The following is a 20,360-nucleotide window of genomic DNA, read 5'->3' as shown; positions in this document are numbered from 1 at the left end:
TCACCAAAAGGTAAAGCTACAGTGTAGTTGTCCTGTGGGTAGTAAAGTAGCCTCAGGGCGGTGTTCTCGGATCATTAGTGGTGTGCTTTTTGTTAATGTTATTTTTTTAAAATAACAGGACATTTGAGTAGTTAGTCATCGTAGTATATAATAAGTGTGTTTCAACAAATGACCATTTCTTGTGTGATTATGTCAGTGAAACCTGAGTGTTAGGATATTTAGTTCAGATTTTGTTTCTTTTGTTGACTATGGTTAGATTGCGTAGTCAGGAAAATATAAACATGGATAATGAACAACAGTTAGCAAGCAGTGCAACAGTTAGCAAGCAGTGATATCGAGTTAGAAAGTGGGGCACAAAGTAATGTTAGTGGCGTGGTTCAGGAAGTACAATGTGAGAACCTGGGGGCAGAAGGGCAAGAAATGTTGCCACTGCCAGCCAGTGATTCAGTTGAAAGTAGAAATACTGCGCCACCTACAAGCACTAGACACGGACCAGAGAGAGTGTAACGTTCCCTGGCAAACTCGCACTATTGATAAACAAAAATTTAATTGTACCATATACGCCGCTATGAAGCAATTTGTATATACTGTAATTATTTAACAAAAAATTATTATTTAATTTTGCGTAAAAGACATTCGTTATTATTGTAATATTTTCTGTAGTAATATCCTCGATGTATTTATGATTGTAATATTTCTATACTCATAATGTAATTGCGAAATGTGTCAATATCTGCGATAGCAAAAATGTAAAATTCAGCCACAGAGGAAAATAATGTTGTAAGATTACAAAGAGATGTTAATGGTCAGCAGTAATATAAAAACCACCACGTAGTGTGTATTCTTTGTCGTCTCCCTGTAGAGCTGAAAGTGAGAGCAAGCTGTGACGTAGCATTTTATGACCGGGTAGACTTCTTCTGTCTGTATCTAGATTTAGAGGCCATTAGAGGAGAAATTACAAACTAATGTAAGTTGACTTATTGTTGTGGTCTAAATACATTATAATTTATCAAAAGTGTGTATTATTAATGTAAATTAGCTTGCCCATGTCATGTACACTCCTGGAAATTAAAATAAGAACACCGTGAATTCATTGTCCCAGGAAGGGGAAACTTTATTGACACATTCCTCGGGTCAGATACATCACATGATCACACTGACAGAACCACAGGCACATAGACACAGGCAACAGAGCATGCACAATGTCGGCACTAGTACAGCGTATATCCACCTTTCGCAGCAATGCAGGCTGCTATTCTCCCATGGAGACGATCGTAGAGATGCTGGATGTAGTCCTGTGGAACGGCTTGCCATGCCATTTCCACCTGGTGCCTCAGTTGGACCAGCGTTAGTGCTGGACGTGCAGACCGCGTGAGACGACGCTTCATCCAGTCCCAAACATGCTCAATGGGGGACAGATCCGGAGATCTTGCTGGCCAGGGTAGTTGACTTACACCTTCTAGAGCACGTTGGGTGGCACGGGATACATGCGGACGTGCATTGTCCTGTTGGAACAGCAGGTTCCCTTGCCGGTCTAGGAATGGTAGAACGATGGGTTCGATGACGGTTTGGATGTACCGTGCACTATTCAGTGTCCCCCCGACGATCACCAGTGGTGTACGGCCAGTGTAGGAGATCGCTCCCCACACCACGATGCCGGGTGTTGGCCCTGTGTGCCTCGGTCGTATGCAGTCCTGATTGTGGCGCTCACCTGCACGGCGCCAAACACGCATACGACCATCATTGGCACCAAGGCAGAAGCGACTCTCATCGCTGAAGACGACACGTCTCCATTCGTCCCTCCATTCACGCCTGTCGCGACACCACTGGAGGCGGGCTGCACGATGTTGGGGCGTGAGCGGAAGACGGCCTAACGGTGTGCGGGACCGTAGCCCAGCTTCATGGAGACGGTTGCGAATGGTCCTCGCCGATACCCCAGGAGCAACAGTGTCCCTAATTTGCTGGGAAGTGGCGGTGCGGTCCCCTACGGCACTGCGTAGGATCCTACGGTCTTGGCGTGCATCCGTGCGTCGCTGCGGTCCGGTCCCAGGTCGACGGGCACGTGCACCTTCCGCCGACCACTGGCGACAACATCGATGTACTGTGGAGACCTCACGCCCCACGTGTTGAGCAATTCGGCGGTACGTCCACCCGGCCTGCCGCATGCCCACTATACGCCCTCGCTCAAAGTCCGTCAACTGCACATACGGTTCACGTCCACGCTGTCGCGGCATGCTACCAGTGTTAAAGACTGCGATGGAGCTCCGTATGCCACGGCAAACTGGCTGACACTGACGGCGGCGGTGCACAAATGCTGCGCAGCTAGCGCCATTCGACGGCCAACACCGCGGTTCCTGGTGTGTCCGCTGTGCCGTGCGTGTGATCATTGCTTGTACAGCCCTCTCGCAGTGTCCGGAGCAAGTATGGTGGGTCTGACACACCGGTGTCAATGTGTTCTTTTTTCCATTTCCAGGAGTGTATAATATTTCTTTAAAGAATTTTCAGCGTTTTTAGCGGTGTTGCTGGGCTGTGCCGCGACCGAACGATTTGCAGCGGCGGCACATTTAAAAAATTGTTCCGCTAAGGAAAAATTAACCAAACCCGTAAATCGGGAGCAGATAAAGATTAGCAGTGAATTAAGAAAATGTTTTTTCTTTTACAGCGATCCTGAGACTGACGGAGTTATTTACTAGTTTCACATTTGTGCATTCATAGGCGGATAGTTAACGTTGGAATTTAACAATTTTGGTTCTTTCGAATAACCTAAATGTATAGTGAAGTGTGTTTTATCGATGATAATTAAACGTCGGCTTGGCAATATTTAACCATTTTCTGCTAATAGAGACAGTCTTGTGTTCCATAGCTAACGCCGGGAAAGAATTCAGTAAATATTTAAAAAAAAAAACCACTGCATTTAGAAAATGTGTGCCGAGGCCGAGTTATATAAAGGATTTAATTCTCAACTAAATATTCTTAATCAGTTAATATGAATTCACGTAATTTTAAACGTACTTAATTCTGTGTAAATGAATTTTTATTACCACGCGTAAATAAGAGGTCCTACAACAAAGTTCGCACGTACAGAAGGAAAGAAAAATAAAATCAAAATTTTTTTTTAAATGTGATTAATAATTTTTTTAATTTTTTTTTTTAATTTCATTAAATTGGCGCCCAACGTGGGGCTCGAATATGCAGTGGCCACAAAATACCCATGAGATAACTAGGGAATGATTGTAGTCGAACTTTGTTGGAGAACAACTAATATTTTTTCATGTATTGTATGTATTGCCTAACCAATATTGTGTGGTAATACCTGTATATGATTTTTTGCATGAGAACACTATATACCCAGAGGCAAGGTGAAGAAGAGAGCTCATTATATCGAAAAATTAATTACCTACCACAATACCAGGGGGCAGCTGCACCCACGATAGATCACCAAAAGGTAAAGCTACAGTGAAGTTGTCCTGTGGGTAGTAAAGTAGTAGCCTCAGTGCAGTGTTCTCGGATCACTAGTGGTGTGCTTATTGTTAGTGTTTTTTTTTTTTTTTAAATAACAGGACATTTGAGTAGTTAGTCATTGTAGTATATAATAAGTGTGTTTCAATAAATGACCATTTCTTGTGTGATTATGTCAGTGAAACCTGAGTCTTAGGATATTTAGCTCAGATTTTGTTTCTTTTGTTGACTATGGTTAGATTGCGTAGTCAGAAAGATATAAACATGGATAAAGAACAACAGTTAGCAAGCAGTGATACCGAGGTAGAAAGTGGGGCACAAAGTAATGTTAGTGGCGTAGTTCAGGAAGTACAATGTGAGAATCTGGGGGCAGAAGGGCAAGAAATGTTGCCACTGCCAGCCAGTGATTCAGTTGAAAGTAGAAATACTGTGCCACCCACAAGCACTAGACACGGACCAGAGAGTGGTGAGGTGTCAGAAGTGCAATCATTAAAAGTTATGTTCGAACGCATGCTCAATTTCCAAGCTTCGTTTGTGCATGAACAAGCAGAGCGTGACCAGAGATTGGTAGCTGAATTTGCACGTATGCAAGCAGAACGCGATAGAGAACGTGATACTAAACAAGCAGAGCGTGATCGATGCCAGCATGAGAGAGACTTGCAGTTAATGCAATCTTTGGAAGCCATGCAAAGTGAGATTGTTAGTTTGAGACAAAACTATGAAACCATACCCAAAGCGGCGCAAGAACTGAGCGAAAGAGTAGATAATATCCAAGTGGCTAACGCCAGTATCGTGGGTGAAATCAGTGTACTGGCTAACACAATGGAACAATTAGAAATTGACACAAGTCAAGTAACTGAGCAGAAAATGTCCGAACAAGTGCATAAAATTGAAAACCAATTTATAAAAAAAACAGACGAGACGGTGCACGCCGCAATTGAAGCCAAAGACGTGGGCTCCAATGCGGAAATGCAGGACCTAAAAAAGGTGGTGCACACTGACATTCCGCTGTGTCAACCGTCGTCTTGCGGAGCTGGAAAACAGCTTGTTCCAAGGCCATGCACAGGCGTGTGTCACGCCAGCCAGGTCAAACAATGATAGGCATATAAATACAGCAGTGAAAAATTGCGACTGCGAGACAGAACAGGCAACCAATGTTAGCGAAACAAACAAATGTCACTCCAAAATAGTGATTGAAGAAAGCCTGATTAGAAACCGACAGTTTCAGATCTTTACAACGGAGAAGAAATCTGTTCACCCTGTAGTGTTTATCAAGGGATTTAGAAACATTTTGCCTAGCGTTTGGAGTCATACACAGAAAATACAGTTCGTTATGTCTTACATACAAGGACATGCTGCATTATGGGCAACCGAAGCAGCTGACAGTTGCGACACATATGAGCAATTTGAAAAGGCATTCTTGGCCAAATATTGGTCAACATGTATTCAGGAGAGATTACGGAAAGAGGTATATAATCCATAGCCGTATTCTCCAAGATTAGGCAATTTGCGAAAATATTTTGAGAAATATATTAATAAGACCCGTTACTGGGACGAGCAGATTTCATCCCGGGATTTGATCAGACTTTTGAAATCACACTTGCCGATACACGTAAAGAAAAAACTTATACACGTACCGGAGAACGACATGGAACATTTCTTGTCTGTTCTGGACTCAATTGACTTGATTCAGGAGGATGTTAAGGCAGCCTCTGAACAGGCTAGAAGTAACGGAAACGGTTACAGAAATGGTCGAAATAACACGCCTCCACCAAATAATGGAAACGGCGGAGGTAACAATAGGAGACAAGATTATGTACAAAACGGGAATAGAGGTAGAGACCGGAACGGCAATAGTCCGCCGGTGAATAATGACCGGAAAAGGAGGTCAGAGGACCGATATGAAACAGGCCCACCAAACAATAGTAGGTGGAAAAATGCCAGGGGGCCGTGGAACACTAATACCTATAACGATGCAAACCGAACTTGGCCACAGAACCAGAGGCCCAGTCCGGACCGGCAAAACAGTGAAAGATATGACAATAACCGACCGCCACCACAAAATGCGCCAATTGCGCAACCGTGGCGGCCGACGCAACACAACTTACACATAGTGGAGGTCAGCGACACAGAGCAGCCACACCCATCCACCCGTAATAATCCAACATACTAGATTCAGCCGAGATACGCTCTCCATCGTCGGCTGAGGTTTGGAGTGAGAGCAGCCCGACACAGAACAAAATATCGGGAATCTGTATCCTCAGGTATAATGACGGGGTACAGATGGGACATGAATTAATAACTGAACAACCCACGTGCATAAAGGAACACAAAGACAAAGTACAAGCGATAATAGAGATCAAAATTAACAATATTGATGTACAAGCAATCGTAGACACAGGTGCTACTGTCAGTGTCATGAGTATGGACTTATTCAGAGTACTGGGGAAAGAAAAGCGTATGCTGACTTTTCCTGTGAACAATTGCAAAGTCACTGGAGCCATCAGTGCACAGCGACAATTAATTAAACTCCAAGTGCGGGTAGAGATGTATATAGGGGGAGAAGCCATAGCGTGCTCATTCCTGGTAGTAAAGGGTTTAAAGGTAGCCTGCATTTTGGGTGTAGATTTTTTGAGAGAAAGGGACGCAGTAATCGACCTTTCTCGGGGAAAATTAAGTTTGATGAACGCGGGTAGGAGGATAGAATTGTCCATGTTCAGATCTGAAGAGGTACCTGTGCCTAATTGTAATTCAATTAACATAATATGTAGGAATCAGTGGATACTACATTTAGACAATCATTCTCTAGGACAAAATCTCTATTATCCAGACGTACAAAGTGATCAATTAAAAGCAAATGTGGACGCACTTGTGAACAAAGTATCACAGTCCGAAAATTTGAACTCAACGCAACAGCAGGATTTGGTACAGTTATTATCTAAATATGCAGATGTATTTTCAGAACGAACAGGAATTGTTAACGGATATCAAGGCAATATCGAGGTGAAGCCTCACAAAACCTACTGTCGAGCCTCATACTCCATTCCTTAGTCCAAGAAGGAAATAGTAGCTATCTCTTAGCAGATTCCCACTAAGGAAGAGTACGGGGATTGTATCCGCGTAAGGATGTGAAAATATTCCTACAATAAATGACTAATAGTCTTATGTGTTATGTGTAAGAAACGTACACCATTCTTTTGATAATGAATGAACATTAATGATGTGTGATCTGTAGAGCTAATGTACTAGTGTAGAAGTATTTATTTATAAGAATATGTTTGACTTTCTCTTTTGTTTATGAATATTTGTGTTATGTCTTCTTTTAATTAGTGTTAGCTTAAACATGCTCTAAATGTCTGCACAGATGACCTGATTAGTGCAATTATTTGTAGTGTTAAATTGTGACAGAGATCAATCAGGAGGAACATTTTAGTAGTGATTAGTTTGTGTACTGCATAATATTCTATATGTGTGTCAAACTTGAAATATTTCTTGGTACAATCTTTTCTATTATATATATATATTTATATATGTGTAGCTGTCAGATTGACAGATTCGAATCCAGAATAATATCAATAACATGAGACCCTGAGAACTTTATTTTCAAACCAGTTTTATCAAAAAGAATAATGCACCCAGTAGTGACCCGAGGGCACCATGGGAGGCAAACTTATTGCAAATTTAAGTAACGCAAAGTTACGCTCAAAGAAGCTTCAATCGAAGCATGTGCAGATCCAATCAGTTAAAAGAGCTAGCCTGATACAGTCCAAGTCAATTTTAGCCTACAGAGACTACACTGTAGTTACGTAGGACCTTGCAAGTAAACTGAGACATAATTTCAAAGGAGTTATTGAACAATATGCCTTAATCCGGCTGGAATGCACAAATAAAATCTACTCGAACATAAATATAGATGATTTTTGGGCAAACTAATACGAAATTTTAATATTTGTTACCATGTACGCAATTATCACACTCCTTGGTAAAGAGCGAACAAAGAAGTTACGAATGTGCTGTTACAAAAAATTGCACAACGGACATTGCAAATGAAAACACTTAAACAAGAGTGCAGTATTGTGTGGCAGAGACAGACAGGGACTGTTAAACCTGCAGCAATACGCCGCGAGGTTGTTTTGAACAAGCAATAAGAAACTGTATCATCGCCGTGTGTGCAAGTGGACAAGGAACTAACACGACACGAACAGTGAGCCGATAACAGACGGTGGACCAAGCTAGTGTCAAACTATAACTCTTTGTGTGTCAAGGGACGCCAGGAAAGCGCATTGACTACAGAGATACATTTTGTTCTAAGGTGAAAACTTGCGTGTGACTAATGACAAGTCATGACATGGTGAAAAAATATTGTGTGCCCATAAAACGCGTTACTGTGACAACGAAACACTGTGCAAACCAGACTAGTGAAGGCCTACTGAATAATAACTGCCAATAACTGTATGCGTTCTTTCCCACAGCAGGAAAAATGCCCATAAGGATAGTACACTGTTTGTGAACTTGTTGCATGTTTGCTGGAGCACTGCAAGAAGATGTCACACGGGCGAGCTGATATACAACGCGCATCCGGCTACCTCAGCCATGCAACGGCCGCAGCAGCCCGTAGCAGACTTGACAGCCACACGCCTCTCCGCGCCGTAGCTGTCAACACCGGGGGCGGTGACCTCCACGGAGCCGACGCGCCGCGCCGAGCGCCGCTCAACAATCACTCCGCACCGCTCACCAACTACAGCATTATTGACATATTCCAAAATATTTACACAAACTGCATAACATGTCAATGAACTCCATTTTTGATAAACAATGAACACTTATCATGTATACCCGCAAATTGACGAGAGAAAATGAACACTAACAAGTGTATGAGATGGATTTGTAACACGTAGGTAGTGGGAACATTATGAAAAGTGACGTTGTACTAAATGATTTCGAACATTATGAAAAGTGACGTTGTACTAAATGATTTAAAAAAACTAAGTGATATATCCTAGGACAAGTGACCTTGCGGTATATCGCAAAAATGATAATTACGAGTTGTTAATCAAACACAACAAACTTTCGTTGAGCTGTATGTGACTGTGATATTATGTAACCGTTGATGACAAACTGCTAAATCATTTCAAAGGAATGACTGTTAAAGAGACAAGATTAATCATGAACCAACAGGGATGGCTGGGCTCCGGCACAGTTTTGCCCAGGTTTCCTGTCTGCCTTCGCCCATATGGGGGAGCCATGAACATATATAACACTGGGACTAATTAAAAGAGCCATTCCATAAAAATAAACAGAATTGTACAGAACGTTACTGGCACCATTGTGTCAAAGTATAGAAAGTCTTTGCCAAATGCTGCCAGTGGGCAATGTAACATTCCCTGGCAAACTCGCACTATTGATAAACAAAAATTTAATTGTACCATATACGCCGCTATGAAGCAATTTGTATATACTGTAATTATTTAACAAAAAATTATTATTTAATTTTGCGTAAAAGACATTCGTTATTATTGTAATATTTTCTGTAGTAATATTCTCGATGTATTTATGATTGTAATATTTCTATACTCATAATGTAATTGCGAAATGTGTCAATATCCGCGATAACAAAAATGTACAATTCAGCCACAGAGGAAAATAATGTTGTAAGATTACAAAGAGATGTTAATGGTCAGCAGTAATATAAAAACCACCACGTAGTGTGTATTCTTTGTCGTCTCCCTGTAGAGCTGAAAGTGAGAGCAAGTTGTGACGTAGCATTTTATGAACGGGTAGACTTCTTCTGTCTGTATCTAGATTTAGAGGCCATTAGAGGAGATATTACAAACTAATGTAAGTTGACTTAGTGTTGTGGTCTAAATACATTATAATTTATCAAAAGTGTGTATTATTAATGTAAATTATCTTGCCTATGTCGTCTATAATATTTCTTTAAAGAATTTTCAGCGTTTTTAGCGGTGTTGCTGGGCTGTGCCGCGACCGAACGATTTGCAGCGGGGGCACATTTAAAAAATTGTTCCGCTAAGGAAAAATTAACCAAACCCGTAAATCGGGAGCAGATAAAAATTAGCAGTGAATTAAGAAAATGTTTTTTCTTTTACAGCGATCCTGAGACTGACGGTGTTATTTACTAGTTTCACATTTGTGCATTCATAGGCGGATAGTTAAGGTTAGAATTTAACAATTTTGGTTCTTTCAAATAACCTAAATGTATAGTGAAGTGTGTTTTAGCGATGATAATTAAACGTCGGCTTGGCAATATTTAACCATTTTCTGCTAATAGAGACAGTCTTGTGTTCCATAGCTAACGCCGGGAAAGAATTCAGTAAATATTTAAAAAAAGACCACTGCATTTAGAAAATGTGTGCCGAGGCCGAGTTATATAAAGGATTTAATTCTCAACTAAATATTCTTAATCAGTTAATATGAATTCACATAATTTTAAACGTACTTAATTCTGTGTAAATGAATTTTTATTACCACACGTAAATAAGAGGTCCTACAACAAACTTCGTACGTACAGAAGGAAAGAAAAATAAAATCAAAAAATTTATTTTTTTTAAAAAATAGGTAATTAATAATTATTTTTTTATTTTTTTAATTTCATTAAAAGTGGTGAGGTGTCAGAAGTGCAATCATTAAGGGTTATGTTTGAGCGCATGCTCAATTTCCAAGCTGAATTTGCACGTATGCAAGCAGAACGCCATAATGAACGTGATGCTAAACAAGCAGAGCGTGATCGATGCCAGCACGAGAGAGACTTGCAGTTAATGCAATCTTTGGAAACTATGCAAAGTGAGATTGTTAGTTTGAGACAAAGCTATGAAACCATACCCAAAGCGGTGCAAGAACTGAGCGAAAGGGTAGATAATATCCAGGTGGCTAACGCCAGTATCGTAGATGAAATTAGTGTATGGCTAACATGTTGGAAAAATTAGAAACTTGACACAAGTCAAGCAATAGAGCAGAAAATGTCCGAACAGGCGAACAAAATTGAAAACGAATTTATAAAAAAAATAGACGAGTAGGTGCACGCCGCGACTGAGGCCAAGGACTTGGGCTCGAGTGCGGAAGTGCAGGACCTAAGAAGGGCGGTGCACACTGACATTCCGCGGTGGCAGCGGAATGTCAACCGTCGTCATGCGTAGCTGGAAAGCAGCTTGTTGCACGGCGACGCACGGGCGTGTGTCACGCCAGCCGGGTCAAACAATGATAGGCATATAAATACAGCAGTGAAAAATTGCGACTGCGAGACAGAACAGGCAACCAATGTTAGCGAAACAAACAAATGTCACTCCAAAATAGTGATTGAAGAAAGCCTGATTTAAAACCGACAGTTTCAGATCTTTACAACGGAGAAGAAATCTGTTCACCCTGTAGTGTTTATCAAGGGATTTAGAAACATTTTGCCTAGCATTTGGAGTCATACACAGAAAATACAGTTCGTTATGTCTTACATACAAGGACATGCTGCATTATGGGCAACCGAAGCAGCTGACAGTTGCGACACATATGAGCAATTTGAAAAGACTTTCTTGGCCAAATATTGGTCAACGTGTATTCAGGAGAGATTGCGGAAAGAGGTATATAATCCAGAGCCGTATTCTCCACGATTAGGCAATTTTCGAAAGTATTTTGAGAAATATATTAATAAGACCCGTTACTGGGACGAGCAGATTTCATCCCGGGATTTGATCAGACTTTTGAAATCACACTTGCCGATACACGTAAAGAAAAAACTTATACACGTACCGGAGAACGACATGGAACATTTCTTGTCTGTTCTGGACTCAATTGACTTGATTCAGGAGGATGTTAAGGCAGCCTCTGAACAGGCTAGAAGTAACGGAAACGGTTACAGAAATTGTCGAAATAACACGCCTCCACCAAATAATGGAAACGGCGGAGGTAACAATAGGAGACAAGATTATGTACAAAACGGGAATAGAGGTAGAGACCGGAACGGCAATAGTCCGCCGGTGAATAATGACCGGAAAAGGAGGTCAGAGGACCGATATGAAACAGGCCCACCAAGCAATAGTAGATGGAAAAATGCCAGAGGGCCGTGGAACACCAATACATATAACGATGCAAACCGAACTTGGCCACAAAACCAGAGGCCCAGTCCGAACCGGCAAAACAGTGAAAGATATGACAATAACCGACCGCCACCACAAAATGCGCCAATTGCGCAACCGTGGCGGCCGACGCAACACAACTTACACATAGTGGAGGTCAGCGACACAGAGCAGCCACACCCATCCACCCGTAATAATTCAACAAACTAGATTCAGCCGAGATACGCTCTCCATCGTCGGCTGAGGTTTGGAGTGAGAGCAGCCCGACACAGAACAAAATATCGGGAATCTGTATCCTCAGGTATAATGACGGGGTACAGATGGGACATGAATTAATAACTGAACCACCCACGTGCATAAAGGAGCACAAAGACAAAGTACAAGCGATAATAGAGATCAAAATTAACAATATTAATGTGCAAGCAATCGTAGATACAGGTGCTACTGTCAGTGTCATGAGTATGGACCTATTCAGAGCACTGGGGAAAGAAAAGCGTATGCTGACTTTTCCTGTGAACAATTGCAAAGTCACTGGAGCCATTAGTGCACAGCGACAAATAATTAAACTCTAAATGCGGGTAGAGATGTATATAGGGGGAGAAGCCATAGCGTGCTCGTTCCTGGTAGTAAAGGGTTTAAAGATAGCCTGCATTTTAGGGGTAGATTTTTGGGAGAAAGGGACGCAGTAATAGACCTTTCTCAGTGAAAATTAAGTTTGATGAACACGGGTAAGAGGATAGAATTGCCCATGCTCAGATCTGAAGAGGTACCTGTGCCTAATTGTAATGCTATTAACATAAAATGTAGGAATCAGTGGATACTTCATTTAGACAATCATTCTCTAGGACAAAATCTCTATTATCCAGACGTACAAAGTGATCAATTAAAAGCAAATGTGGACGCACTTGTGAACAAAGTATCACAGTCCAAAAATTTGAACTCAATGCAACAGCAGGATTTGGTACAGTTATTATCTGACTATGCAAATGTATTTTCAGAATGACCAGGAATTGTTAAGGGATATCGATACAATATCGAGGTGAAGCCTCACAAAACCTACTGTCGAGCCTCATACTCCATTCCTTGGTCCAAGAAGGAAATAGTAGCTATCTCTTAGCAGATCCCCACTCAGGGAGAGTACAGGGACTGTATCTGCGTAAGGATGTGAAAATATTCCTACAGTAAATGACTAATAGTCCTATGTGTTATGTGTAAAAAGGGACACCATTCTTTTGGAAATGAATGAACATTAATGATGTGTGATCTGTAGAGATAATGTACTAGTTCAAAAAATGGCTCTGAGCACTGCGGGACTCAACTGCTGTGGTCATCAGTCCCCTAGAACTTAGAACTACTTAAACCTAACTACCCTAAGGAAATCACACTCATCCATGCCCGAGGCAGGATTCGAACCTGCGACCGTAGCAGCAGCGCGGCTCCGGACTGGAGCGCCTAGAACCGCACGGCCACCGCGGCCGGCTAATGTACTAGTGTAGAAGTATTTAGTTATAAGAATACGATTGACTTTCTCTTTTGTTTATGATTATTTGTGTTATGTCTTCTTTTTAATTAGTGTTAGTTTAAGCATGTTCTAAATGTCTGCACAGATAACCTGATTAGTGCAATTATTTGTAGTGCTAAATTGTGACAGAGATCAGTCAGGAGGAACATTTCAGTAGTGATTAGTTTGTGTACTGCATGATATTCTATATGTGTGTCACACTTGAAATATTTCTTGGTACAGTCTTTTCCATTATATATATATATACATATATATATATATATATATATATATATATATATATATATATATATGTGTGTGTGTGTGTGTGTGTGTGTGTGTGTGTAGCTGTCAGATTGACAGATTCGAACCCAGAATAATATCAATAATATGAAACCCTGAGAACTTTATTTTCAACCAGTTTTATCAAAGAGAGTAATGCATCCAGTAGTGACTCGAGGGCACCATGGGAGGCAAACGTATTGCAAATTTAAGTAACGCAAAGTTACGCACAAAGAAGCTTCAATTGAAGCATGTGCAGATCGAATCAGTAAAAAGAGCTAGCCTGATACAGTCCAAGTCAATTTTAGCCTACAGAGACTACACTGTAGTTACGTAGGACCTTGCAAGTAAAGTGAGACAAATTTTCAAAGGAGTTATTGAACAATATGCCTTAATCCGGCTGGAATGCGCAAATAAAATCTACTCGAACATAAATATAGATGATTTTTGGGCAAACTAATAAGAAATTTTAATATTTGTTACCATGTACGCAATTATCACACACCTTGGTAAAGAGCGAACAAAGAAGTTACGAATGTGCTGTTACAAAAAATTGCACAACGGACATTGTAACTGAAAAAACTTAAACAAGAGTGCAGTATTGTGTGGCAGAGACAGACAGTGACTGTTAAAACTGCAGCAATAAGTCACGAGGTTGTTTTGAACAAGCAATAAGAAACTGTATCATCGCCGTGTGTGCAAGTGGACAAGGAACTAACACGACACGAACAGTGAGCCGATAACAGACGGTGGACCAAGCTAGTGTCAAACTATAACTCTTTGTGTGTCAAGGGACGCCAGGAAAGCGCATTGACTACAGAGATACATTTTGTTCTAAGGTGAAAACTTGCGTGTGACTAATGACAAGTCATGACATGGTGAAAAAATATTGTGTGCCCATAAAACGCGTTACTGTGACAACGAAACACTGTGCAAACCAGACTAGTGAAGATGCCCATAAGGATAGTGCACTGTTTGTGAACTTGTTGCATGTTTGCTGGAGCACTGCAAGAAGATGTCACACGGGCGAGCTGATATACAACGCGCATCCGGCTACTTCAGCCATGCAGCGGCCGCAGCAGCCCGTAGCAGACCAGACAGTCACACGCCTCTCCGCGCTGTAGCTGTCAACACCGGGGGCGGTGACCTACACGGAGCCGACGCGCCGCGCCGAGCGCCGCTCAACAATCACTCCGCACCGCTCACCAACTACAGCATTATATATTCCAAAATATTTACACAAACTGCATAACATGTCAATGAACTCGATTTTTGACAACATTGAACACTTATTATGTATACCAGTAAATTGACGAGAGAAAATGAACACTAACAAGTGTAGGAGATGGATTTGTAACACGTAGGTAATGGGAACATTATGAAAAGTGACGTTGTACTAAATGATTTAAAAAAACTAAGTGATATATCCTAGGACAAGTGACCTTGCGGTATATCGCAAAAATGATAATTACGAGTTGTTAATCAAACACAACAAACTTTCGTTGAACTGTATGTGACTGTGATATTATGTAACCGTTAATGACAAGCTGCTAAATCATTTCAAAGGAATGACTGTTAAAGAGACAAGATTAATCATGAACCAACAGGGATGGCTGGGCTCCGGCACAGTTTTGCCCAGGTTTCTTGTCTGCCTTCGCCCATATTTGGGAGCCATGAACATATATAACACTGGGACTAATTAAAAGAGCCATTCCATAAAAATAAACAGAATTGTAAAGAACGTTACTGGCACCATTGTGTCAAAGTATTGAAACTCTTTGCCAAATGGTGCCAGGGGGCAATGTAACGTTCCCTGGTAGCACACACACTATTAATAAAATGAAATGACATTTAATTGTACTATGTACGCCTATGAAGCAATTCGTATGTACTGTAAATGTTTAACAAAAAAATATTATTTAATTTTGTATAAAGGACATTCGTTATTATTGTAATATTTTCTGTAATAATATTCTCGATGTATTTATGATTGCAATATTTCAATACTCATAATGTAATTACGAAATATGTTAATATCTGCGATAAAAAAAATGTAAAATACAGCCACAGAGAAAAATAATGTTGTAAGATTACAAAGAGAAATTAACAAGCAGCAATAGTATAAATAGAGATACATAATGTGCATTCTTTGTCGTCTTCCTCGAGAGCTGAGAGAGAGAGGAACCTGTGACGTAGCATTTTATGAATGAGTAGACTTCTTTTGTCTGTATCTATCTTTAGCCGCCATTAGAGGAGAAATCACAAAGTAATGTAAGTTTAATTATTGTTGTGGTCTAAATACAATATAATTTACCAAAATTGTTTATTACTAATGTAAATTAGCTTGCCCATGTCATCTATAATATTTCTTTAAAGAATTTTCAGCATTTTAGCGATTATCGTTGGTGTTGCTGGGATGTGCCGCGACCGAATGATTTGCAGCGGCGGCACATTTAAAAAATTGTTCCGCTAAAAAATTAACCAAACCCGTAAATCGGGAGCAGATAAAATTAGCAGTGAATTACGAAATATTTTTCTTTTACAGCGATCCTGAGGCTGACGGAATTTATTACTGGTTTTACATTTGTGCATTCATAGGCGGATAACTAACGTTGAAGTTGTTAATCTGTTGGTTCTTTCAATTTCTAAAGCAAATAACTTAAACGTATAGTGAAGTGTGTTTTGACAATAATAATTAAACGTTCAAGTCGGCCTGGCAATATTTAACCATTTTCTGCTAACAGAGACAGTCTTGTGTGCCATAGCTAACGCCGAGAAAGAATTCAGTAAATATTTAAAAAACCACTACATTTAGAAAATGTGTGCCAAGGCCGAAATACGTAAAAAATTTAATTTATATAATTTTCAACTAAATCTTCTTAATCAGTTAGTATGAATTTATCAGCATGAGAGGGTTGCTAAGGTTCACGTAATTTTAAATGTGCTTAATTCTGTCTAAATGAATTTTTATTACCACACGTAAATAAGGGGTTCTATAACAAAGTTCGTACTGAAAGAGTAAATAACAAAAATTTTCAAATCCATTCTTTTTTTTTACATAATAAATAAATAAATATTTTTTTTATTTCATTAAAAACTACATGTTACTAATTCTTTACTTACATTTTACAAGCAAATGTTGGTTTTTATTTACTTGCGGGAAGTGTATGACATATTCGTTTCAATTATCCTTATTGAAACTTATATAGCTTTGAATGAAATTTATCAACGTGACTGTTGTGCCAACACATAAACGATTTTTGGAATGAGTAATGCAAATATAGTTCGTCTTTTTCATACAATTCAGGTACTATGACGTATGTTTTTGATAAATATTTTGTATATTTTTAGCGCAGCCCAGATGGAGCTACACTGCACTAATAGTACTAGGCTGTGATTGGTGGAGAAAGAAAGAAGTGTGTCATGTATTTATTTGCTAAATTATTTGGTCATTGGGACACTTTTGAGCAAGGACCAAAATTTGACAGTCTTCCTCTGCTTTTATTCTGGCCAGACTCAGTGGCTGGTCATTGGTGATGGCTCTTTTTTGATATCCTTTAACTATGACGTCCAGACCTCAAATTAGAGGCAACTGGACTTTTATGATAAAAAGGAAAGGGTAGGGGAAGGGAGGGGAGGGGGAAATTGATTGTAATTGATCGAGAGCAAATTTGCTGAGAGCAGTGGAGCGCAGTAGCGACTGGCAGAGAGCAACAGCAAATGATGACGTTGACATTTTTATATAACACAATTGACTTGTAGCAAAGATGGGTGCAGAGGGTGATGAGGGCACTGGAGTGGTGAAAAGGGAGGAAACCGTGATCTTGAATTTGGCAACGATAGTTGCCTCAGCTGTAATCTGTGACCTTGCCCTATTTGAGTTGGAACTCACAGTGCTACATTACTATTGGCCCTATGACTGCGGAGGCGTCTTGACGGCCATTTGTCAAACACTCGTGGTGGTTCTTTGTGGCGTTTTAGACGTGTGGCAACATGATCTTTAGGATACTGCAGATCCGCCTTAGAATCCGTTGATCTCATTGATCTCAAATTCTTGTGTAGTCTTCCATATGACATGAGCCCTGTGTCATCCATCGATTTATATCCCACGTTCATAACCGGCTAAGTCGCGAGGTGGTGCCATGGTCTTTACATACCTGTAACAGATTGCTCTGATACCATGTTTACACTCGCGCCATACTCAGCAAATGTCCGCAACATCCGGACGTTATAGACAGAACATCTTCGAGTGGGACAACCCTTCCTATCACTTTTGGGCCGTAAGTTTATGGTAATAAACTTTTTTATATTGGGTGTCACAGCCATAAATGTATTAAAAGATAATTTCATTGGCTGTTATATAACCACTGTCATTTATACCACACGATCAGCTAATTTCGGCGCTGTGCCGTTTCCGAGTACTAAGCGGTAGGAGCACCACTTGAAAACGGCACAATGCCGAAAACAGCTGATAGTGTGACTTTGTAACAGGCAAGGCGGCAAAGGAAATGGTCTTTTAATAGTTTATGACAGTGTCTTCAAAGGACACCACCAAGTGGGATAAGCCATTCACGTCGAGGTAGTATTTTTTGATATTGCCGCAGAACATTTTTTCCGCCGCGCGGTCTCAGGCGCTTTGTCTTGGCCCGCGCGGCTTCCCCCGCCGCCCCCCCCCCTCCCCACCACCACGGAGGTTCGAGTCCTCCATCGGGCATTGGTGTGTATGTCGTTCTTAGTGTAAGTTAGTTTAAGTTAGATTAAGTGGTGTGTAATCTTAGGGACCTATGATCTCAGCAGTTTGGTCCCATAAGACCTTACCAAAAATTTAAAAACATTTTTCCTTAAATCAACCCAAAATGAAGAAATAGCTTAGTATCTCTAAGAATATTTTGCTTTAATATTTTTCAGAAAAATAATACATGTTGAGATGCTTACATCTGAGTTTACACAAATAATACTTTTTCGCCGCCATATGCTGATTAGGTGAGTTGCGTCACTCAGTCCATACAGTCTTGATACGGTTTGCGCGAGTGTTTTGTAGCGATTCAGGCTTAAATTAAACTGAGTTGAAAGAATCACGTTCCTTCGCACTGCGATACGACTTAACTAACATACGACTAGTCAGTGTAACGAACCAAACGCTTGAGAACGACGGCAGCCCGTCTCTTGTAAGGTAACCATACACTACGTCGGGGCTTCTTCGTTCTTGAGATCAGTGGTTCGCTTCCTGGAACAGGTTGGTCACTGAACTTCCTGCAGTTTCTTGAGCTGGTTCACGCTGCCTCCTTCACAGAAGTCGCTCCGTAGTCTGCAAAAAGTAATATTTTCTTTCTCAGTTGTCTATGAATACATTATATAAGATGTGGTTATGTCAGAAATTAAGTTGAACTGAAGTTATGGAGGAGCAACCAGTGGCGAAGGGAGTGGGGCAGAAAGGACTCTGCCCCTCGGGCTTATGAATTATTCCCAGACATGCGCGAAGGATAGAAATTACGGTATACGAACCCAAGGAGAGGTATGATCCATCTCACAACGAGAAACGAATTGTGCCCTCAAACATGTAGAAGTGAACCTACGATTTGCATTAAGAAACCCAGATTCCAGAGAAACGATAAATAACCTTTCTTTTGAAACCACGTATCCCACAAGAAACAGCTGAAGTTCAAGGCACAAAGGAATGCTAATACCTGGAGCATCGAGCGCTTCTCAAGTCGTCTCAGTCATTTTCAAACAAAATGCGTCTGAAAAGTTCGGTGAATAGGCTCAGAAAAATAAAGGGACAAGAGTTACAAACAAAATACTTTTACTGGTCTTCAAAACAATCGTAAAACACTTCTGTCATCGGTTGTCAAGCTGTTGGAAACAGTCATCAAACGCTTCCTGTGGAATCGCTCGAAGCACTGTGGTCATACTTTGTTGACCATACGCAACGTCTGCGAATATTCGTGAACAATACTGCTTACACTGTCTTTGCTTCTTTTCCGCTCTCATTCTCAAAGACAGTCGCTAGTCATCCGCAAGCATCTGTCGTACACATTTGACGTTCTCAGGATTTGTGGGTGTAGACCCGAACGCAGCTACACAACGTCCTTTCCGTTTCTAAAGCGTTTAAGTGACTCATACACGTTTTAATCACTAATTCAACACCGTATACGTGAATTAATATTCCACGTGTCTCCGTCGCCGTTTCCCCTAATCTGAGGCAAAACTTCACATTAACAAGTTGCCTAATTTTCCGCTTAATTTTGCAATGACACGAGTGCGACGGTTGCTCTCGGATGATCGGCGGCTGTCTTAGAGAATGAGAACAGAAAAGCTGAAAATAAGCAAAGACAGTGCAATGTTGTTCAGGAAAATTCGCAGTCGTTGTGAATATACAGCAACGCCTGACCACGATGCTTCGAGCGATTCCACAAGAAGCGTTTACGTGTATACGGAACTCCGACAACTTCAGTGCGTTACACTTCATTCATGAAACAATTCGAACAACTGAACCTTGCATCACTGTGATTCAACAGTGTCCCTTGGAAACCATGAGATATGAAAAGGCATTAGAAATTAGGCCACAATGAACTTTTACTTTTATCTAACCATTAAAATCTTATACTTCCCCACGTGTAAAAAAGGAATTCCCCTTACAGTTTTGCAGCTCAATCTTCGTTATTGTAAATACAGTTTCACACTTTGGAACGAGGGGACACTCTCTTTGGTATAACTACAGTCTTATAGCACAGTTCAGAAATGAATGAAATCGTAAGAGCGGAAACAAACATACTCTCCAGAGTCTTTTGGTCTGTGCAACGATATTATCACATTTAGCTTTGAGACTCACCTGTTTTCTTTTTTCTAGAGTAATTTGGATCGTTCCAGGGTTGAACTTCTCCGCTAGCAAAGAGGATAAAAATCAGATTGCCTACGAAGAAGAACCCAGCTGCGGTGAGGAACACGATTCTCCACTCTCCAAGTGTCTGCGTAAGGGAAACAAACATAAAGTTATTGCAGAAAGTCGTAGCAAGAAAACACAAGTCATATTA

The 20,360-nt window shown here is 40.7% G+C and overlaps 1 protein-coding gene across 1 annotated transcript in view; it reads right to left on the bottom strand.

Annotated features, from left to right (window-relative positions):
• Window positions 1-18,175: 18,175 nt before the first annotated feature.
• LOC124550990 (putative inorganic phosphate cotransporter) overlaps window positions 18,176-20,360 on the bottom strand; it is a 158,831-nt gene continuing 156,646 nt past the window's right edge. Inside the window, exons 9-10 of the mRNA XM_047125823.1 lie at window positions 20,159-20,294; window positions 18,176-18,634 (exon numbers count right to left, since the gene is read on the bottom strand). Coding sequence (XP_046981779.1) covers window positions 18,600-18,634; window positions 20,159-20,294 — 171 coding nt within the window. The 3' untranslated portion in view covers window positions 18,176-18,599. The remainder of the gene's footprint in view (window positions 18,635-20,158; window positions 20,295-20,360) is intronic.

Source organism: Schistocerca americana, chromosome 1 (assembly GCF_021461395.2).
Source record: "Schistocerca americana isolate TAMUIC-IGC-003095 chromosome 1, iqSchAmer2.1, whole genome shotgun sequence".
Classification (NCBI taxonomy): domain Eukaryota; kingdom Metazoa; phylum Arthropoda; class Insecta; order Orthoptera; family Acrididae; genus Schistocerca; species Schistocerca americana.
This window is presented reverse-complemented; position numbering and strand designations above follow the sequence as displayed.